Below are 7,500 nucleotides of genomic sequence, written 5' to 3'. Positions count from 1 at the left end.
GTGTGTGTGGCCACTACAGATGAGGATGAGTGTGTATATTTGTGCATCCATGTAAGTGTGTGTGTGTGTTTGTGTGTGTGTGATGCGAGGATCTCAGCTTAGCTTGTGTGTGTGTCCACTACAGATGAGGATGAGTGTGTGTGGGTTCCCCCGGTGTGTGGTGCTCAGGGTATGTGCACAAACACACCTGGCCGATACACCTGCACCTGTCCGTCAGGGCTCAGTAACCACGGCAACAACACCGCCCCCTGCACAGGTGAGTTGGCCGAGGCCACGCTAGCTCTGATGTCTTACCCATGAACTCAGACCTCTGACCTTCGACCCCGTGACCCTCACTCTTTGAAGACACCTGTCAGATCTCACAACACCTGGATAACGTGTTTAACACATCAGTTAACCCCGTCACAGGATAAAGCAGCAATTCGATGCCTGACTGCAGAGTTGATGATGTGGCACTCAGCCATTGGTGCAATGTTATGATTACAATTTAGTCAGCCAGGAATGCGACCACGTAAATCAGTGGATTCCAAACCTCTCCTCCGGGACCCAAATCCTTCCATGTATTGTAACTATTCCACAGCTAGTACACCTGATTCAACTTGTCAACTAATCCTAAAGCCCTCTACTAGGTGAATCAGGTGAATCAGGCGAGCTAGTTCAGGGCTACAACACAGTGATGAAATGTCTGGGTTTCCCAGGGGAGAGGTTTGGGAACCACTGACTTAAATGCCCCTAAACCTGATTGAACTGTGACCCCCACACTGACTTGCATGCAGCAGAACTGAGACTTTCTGATTGACTTACTCCCTCTAGATAATCTCTCTCTCTATCTCTCTCTTTCTCTCACTCTCTCTCTCTCTCTCTCTCTCTCTCTCTCTCTCTCTCTCTCTCTCTCTCTCTCTCTCTCTCTCTCTCTCTCTCTCTCTCTCTCTCTCTCTCTCTTTCTCTTTCTCTCACTTTTTTTTCTCTCCCTCTATTTCTCTCTCATTCTCTCTGTCTCTTACCATCATTGTCCTCCTATTTTTCCTCTTCCTCCTCATCATCAGCTATCTGAGCAGCTTACCGATCGCTGCAGCTGGACACAGCCCATCTGTAAATAGCACATCCAATCTACCTACCTCATCCCCATATTGTTTTAATTTACTTTTCTGCTCTTTTGCACACCAGTATCACTACTTCCACATCATCTGCTCATCTATCACTCCAGTGTTAATTTGCTAAATTATGATTACTTCGCTACGACGGCCTATTTATTGCCTTACCTCCTCACGCCATTTGCATACACTGTATAAAGACTTTTTCTATTGTGTTATTGACTGTACGTTTGTTTATTCCATGTGTAACTCTGTGTTGTTGTCTGTGTCACACTGCTTTGCTTTATATTGGCCAGGATGCAGTTGTAAATGAGAACTTGTTCTCAACTGGCCTACTTGATTAAATAAAGGTCAAATAAAATAAAATAAATAATTTATAAAATCATCATTATCCTTTTCCTACACTCATCTCTCTTTGTATCTCTTTCTCCCTCAGACATAGATGAGTGTAATGAGATCGCTGGTATCTGTGGAGTGGGCGGGGACTGCCAGAACCAGAAAGGAAGCTACAGTTGCCTCTGTCACCCTGGATACAGTAACTACGACAACAAACAGGCTCAGTGCTCAGGTGATTGTAGAATCTGGTACTATGACGCATTGCTTCCCACGACACGATACATTACAATACGATACCTTTGTCTCTTAGAAGAGGAAGGCCTGGATTGGAAATATAACTAGGCTCCTATTTTAACGGTTCTAAATTACAGCTATATCTAACATAACATAACCAGACGAAAAGTATGTGGACACCTTCTCGTCGAACATCTCTTTCCAAATTCATGGGCATTAATATGGAGTTGGTTCCCCTTTGCTGCTATAACAGCCTCCTCCTCTTCTGGGAAAGCTGTTCACTAGATGTTGGAACATTACTGTGGAGACTTGCTACCATTCAGCCACAAGAGCATTAGTGAGGTCGGGCACTGATGTTGGGCGATTAGGCCTGGCTCACAGTCAGCATTCCACTTTATCCCAAAGGTGTATGATAGGGTTGAGGTCGGGGCTCTGTGCAGGCCAGTCATGTTCTTCCACACCGATCTCGACAAACCATTTCTGTATGGACCTCGCTTTGCTGTAACAGGACAGACCATTTTATAAAGCTTTGCGCTTCAGCACTCGACGGTCCCATTCTGTGAGTTTGTGTGGCCTACCACTTCACGGCTTAATTGTTGTTGCTTCTAGATGTTTCCCCTTCACAATAGTATCCCTTACAGTTGACCAGGGCAGCTCTAGAATGGCAGACATTTTACGAACTGACTTGTTGGAAAGGTGGCATCCTATAACAGTTCCACATTGAATGTCACTGAGCTCTTCAGTAAAACCATTCACTGCCAATGTTTGTCTATGAAGATTGCATGGCTGACATAATCTGACATACTCTAACATAATCTGACATAATATAACACAACATAATGCAACATAGCATAATAAAATATAATCTAACATAATATAATCTAACAAAATATAATAGAACAATCTAACATAATATAACAATCTAACATACTATAACATAATCTAACATAATATAACATAATATAACATAATCTGACATAATATAACATAACATAATACAACATAACATAATGTAACATAACATAATATAACATAATATAACATAATCTAACATAGTATAACATAATATAACATAATCTGACATAATATAACATAACATAATACAACATAACATAATGTAACATAACATAATATAATCCAACATAATATAACATATTGTAACATAATCTAACATAACATAATACAACATAACATAAGCTAACATAATACAACATAACATAATCTAACATAATTTTACATTTACATTTAAGTCATTTAGCAGACGCTCTTATCCAGAGCGACTTACAAATTGGAAAGTTCATACATATTCATCCTGGTCCCCCCGTGGGAATTGAACCCTGGTCCCCCCCCCCACCCCCCCCCCCCCCCCCCCGTATAATACAACATAATATAACATAATATAACATAATCTAACATAATACAACATAACATAATCTAACATAATTCAACATAATCTAACATAATCTAACATAATCTAACATCATACAACATAACATAATCTAACATAATACAACATAACATAATCTAACATAATCTAACATAATCTGACATAGTAGAACAAAATCTGACCAGTTCACACACACACTCAGAGACTCCCCAAAGCAGTTCATGCACTACATTAGACCAGAGCCATATTCCCTATATGGTGCACTACATTAGACCAGGGCCCTATTCCCTATATAGTGCACTACATTAGACCAGGGCCCATAGAGCACTATATAATAGGTTGTCATTTGGGATGCGTGCTAGGATGGTTACCATGGTAACATTTCAGCACTGGTGTGCTGTGGGTTTCTGGGTGTTTTAATCTCCACCTCAACTTCCTCTCTGTCTCATGTCTTCATTTGTATCTTAGTTAGTTGGTATCTGATGGTAAACATAGTTACCCATGGCAACAACTTGGATCTACTATGAACATGATAAGGATGTGACAGTTTTCATTTGTATGTGTTGTGTTGTTGTGTTGTGGTGTGTATTGTGGTGTGGTGTGTGTTGTGGTGTGTTGTGGTGTTGTGTTGTTGTGTTGTGGTGTGTTATATTTGTATTTATTAAGGATCCCCATTAGTTCCAGTCAAGGCAGCAGCTACTCTTCCTGGGGTCCAGCAACATTAAAGCAGTTTAAAAACATTACAAAACATTCACAATAGATTTCACCCATCACTAAATGTTGTGTTGTGTTCTTGTGTGTAGTGTGATTGTGTTGTATTTTGTTGTGTTGTGCTGTGTGGTGTCGATCCAAATGTGATGGTTTTGTTTTGTGTTTCCTTTAGTACTGACCTGTGACCAGTTCAAAGCGAATGAGACTCCTGGACAGGTGAGTTTTACAGTACCTGGACCTGATGAGTCCTTATACAGCAGCTGAACCGCTAGACATAGAATCTACATTATGGCATCATTGACTTGAATGGGGAGGCCCATTCTACTCATTCTAGTTCTGTAGCTGAACCATGTTTGCTTTGAATGAAATAGATGATTTACTGAAGGGTAAATTTTCCTTCTTGCCACTCTCTCTCTCTCTCTCTCTCTCTCTCTCTCTCTCTCTCTCTCTCTCTCTCATTCTCTCTCTCTCATTCTCTCTCTCTCTCTCTCAGTAAAATAATAGAAAATTTATACAATATGGCAGTGAGCAGTCAGTAAAATAACCAGAACATTTATACAATATGGCATGAAGCAGTCAGTAAAATAACCAGAACATTTATAGAATATGGCATGAAGCAGTCAGTAAAATAACCAGAACATTTATAGAATACGGCAGTAAGCAGTCAGTAAAATAACCAGAACATTTATACAATATGTCAGTAAGCAGTCAGTAAAATAACCAGAACATTTATAGAATATGGCAGTGAGCAGTCAGTAAAATAACCAGAATATTTATAGAATACGGCAGTGAGCAGTCAGTAAAATAACCAGAACATTTATAGAATACGGCAGTGAGCAGTCAGTAAAATAACCGGAACATTTATAGAATATGTCAGTAAGCAGTCAGTAAAATAACCAGAACATTTATAGAATATGGCAGTGAGCAGTCAGTAAAATAACCAGAACATTTATAGAATATGTCAGTGAGCAGTCAGTAAAATAACCAGAATATTTGTAGAATATGTCAGTGAGCAGTCAGTAAAATAACCAGAACATTTATAGAATATGGCAGTGAGCAGTCAGTAAAATAACCAGAACATTTATACAATATGTCAGTAAGCAGTCAGTAAAATAACCAGAACATTTATAGAATATGGCAGTGAGCAGTCAGTAAAATAACCAGAACATTTATACAATATGTCAGTAAGCAGTCAGTAAAATAACCAGAACATTTATAGAATACGGAAGTGAGCAGTCAGTAAAATAACCAGAACATTTATACAATATGGCAGTGAGCAGTCAGTAAAATAACCAGAACATTTATACAATATGTCAGTAAGCAGTCAGTAAAATAACCAGAACATTTATAGAATATGGCAGTGAGCAGTCAGTAAAATAACCAGAACATTTATACAATATGTCAGTAAGCAGTCAGTAAAATAACCAGAACATTTATAGAATACGGAAGTGAGCAGTCAGTAAAATAACCAGAACATTTATACAATATGTCAGTGAGCAGTCAGTAAAATAACCAGAATAGTTATACAATATGTCAGTAAGCAGTCAGTAAAATAACCAGAACATTTATAGAATACGGCAGTAAGCAGTCAGTAAAATAACCAGTAGATGTGAAGGTATATTATCCAATAGGTCTATGATTTCCAAATACTGCAACTCACTATTGCATTGTTTTACATTCTTGCTCTTTCATTTTCTCTCTCTCTCTCTGTCTCTCATTTTCTCTCTCTCTCTCTCTCTCTCTCTCTCTCTCTCTCTCTCTCTCTCTCTCTCTCTCTCTCTCTCTCTCTCTCTCTCTCTCTCTCTCTCTCTCTCTGTCTCTCATTTTCTCTGTCTCTCTCTCTCTGTCTCTCTCTGTCTCTGTCTCTGTCTCTGTCTCTGTCTCTGTCTCTGTCTCTGTCTCTGTCTCTCTCTCTCTCTCTCTCTCTCTCTCTCTCTGTCTCTCTCAGAACACTTTAGGAACAAGTGTTTTGATAAATACTTTTAAGTGCTATTTTCTTGGACTACAATGTAAGTCTTGCTATAAATGTTTTTACCCACATGAAGTCAATGAACTTTTCCTCTCTCTCAGACTGTCCCAGGTTTAGCTGGTCTCCTGTCTCTGATGAGGAACAGCTGTCTGGTGTTGAGTAACTCTGGGGACGCAGCCGGGGGGAAACTGACTGGAGAGGTGTTACTGGAGGTAAACCCCATACACACACACACACACACACACACACACACACACACACACACACACACACACACACACACACACACACACACACACACACACACACACACACACACACACACACACACACACACACACACACACACACACACACACACACACACACACACACACACACACACAGTCTTGTACAGCTAACCTTGTGGGGACATACAATTCAGTCCCATTCAAAATCCTATTTTCCCTAACCCCTAACCCTAAACCTAACCCTAATCCTAACCCGTACTCTTACCCTAACCCTAACCCTAACCCTAACCCAAAAACCTAAACTTTATCCTAACCCTAAACCTAACCCTAGCTCCTAACCCTAACCCTACAACTAACCCTAGCTCCTAACCTTAACCCAAAAACCTAAACTTTATCCTAACCCTAAACCTAACCCTAGCTCCTAACCCTAACCCTACAACTAACCCTAGCTCCTAACCTTAATATTTAACTTAATTCTAACCCTAACACTAATTCTAACCTTAACCCTAAACCCCCTAGAAATAGCATTTTACCTTGTGGGGACTAACAAAATGTCCCCAGTTGGTCAATTTTTACTTTGTTTACTATTCTTGTAGGAACTTCTGGTCCCCACAAGAATAGTTAAACACGTCCACACACACACACACACACACACACACACACACACACACACACACACACACACACACACACACACACACACACACACACACACACACACACACACACACACACACACTCACACATGGCATAATCATGCACAGATACAAACACACACACACGGTTCACTCACTTCCTGTTTCCTGTTTCTACTTCCTGTGCATAGAATGTCTTCACGGAGATGGACAGACTCTTGTCTCACGATATCCTAAGCAACAGCCAGGAGGTGAGTGGGTTGCTAGGCACCGTGGAAGACGCCATGAGGCTCATCGGGCCGCAGCTCAGAGACAACCACACCACCAATGAGACAGACCACGCAGGTAACACACACACACACACTCCTGAACACACACACACACACACACACACACACACACACACACACACACACACACACACACACACACACACACACACACACACACACACACACACACACACACTCCTGAACACACACACACACATCTTCCTTCGCCTTAATCCTTGTCCTTGTACACAGCGACTGAGCTTGCAGTGAGGAGGGGACAGACTCCGCCCACTGGGCCAATCAGCCTGGCCAATGACAACGCTCGACTGGACACCAGCTGGGAGACAGCCACCGGCAGCGGGACGTACCCAGGTAGGATGCTCTTCATCATCATCATCATCACAACCATCATCATCACCATCATCTCTATAACTAAGTACTATATATTTTAGTACCAGTAACAAAAAAAAAAATAATCAAATTCTGGATTCCGGATTTCCTGCTTATTCCAGGAATCTTCCAACCTGAAAAACCTAGAAATTCTACTAACTTGTTTAATTCTGTGCTTCCCAGGTTTCGCTCTGGTTGGGTTGGTGTGTTACAAGACAGTGGAGAAATCTGTCAACAACTCC

General features: G+C 40.9%; 1 protein-coding gene across 1 annotated transcript in view; it reads left to right on the top strand.

The window, feature by feature from the left end:
- LOC120038409 (adhesion G protein-coupled receptor E1-like) overlaps nucleotides 1-7,500 on the top strand; it is a 20,169-nt gene that overhangs the window by 2,852 nt on the left and 9,817 nt on the right. The window contains exons 6-12 of the mRNA XM_038984174.1: nucleotides 125-256; nucleotides 1,531-1,662; nucleotides 3,935-3,978; nucleotides 5,833-5,943; nucleotides 6,788-6,941; nucleotides 7,121-7,240; nucleotides 7,442-7,500. The exon at nucleotides 7,442-7,500 is cut by the window's right edge and continues 156 nt beyond it. Coding sequence (XP_038840102.1) covers nucleotides 125-256; nucleotides 1,531-1,662; nucleotides 3,935-3,978; nucleotides 5,833-5,943; nucleotides 6,788-6,941; nucleotides 7,121-7,240; nucleotides 7,442-7,500 — 752 coding nt within the window. The remainder of the gene's footprint in view (nucleotides 1-124; nucleotides 257-1,530; nucleotides 1,663-3,934; nucleotides 3,979-5,832; nucleotides 5,944-6,787; nucleotides 6,942-7,120; nucleotides 7,241-7,441) is intronic.

Source organism: Salvelinus namaycush, unplaced genomic scaffold (assembly GCF_016432855.1).
Source record: "Salvelinus namaycush isolate Seneca unplaced genomic scaffold, SaNama_1.0 Scaffold2196, whole genome shotgun sequence".
Lineage (NCBI taxonomy): Eukaryota > Metazoa > Chordata > Actinopteri > Salmoniformes > Salmonidae > Salvelinus > Salvelinus namaycush.
The sequence above is the reverse complement of the archived record's forward strand: the minus strand, read 5'-3'. Positions and strand labels throughout refer to the sequence as shown.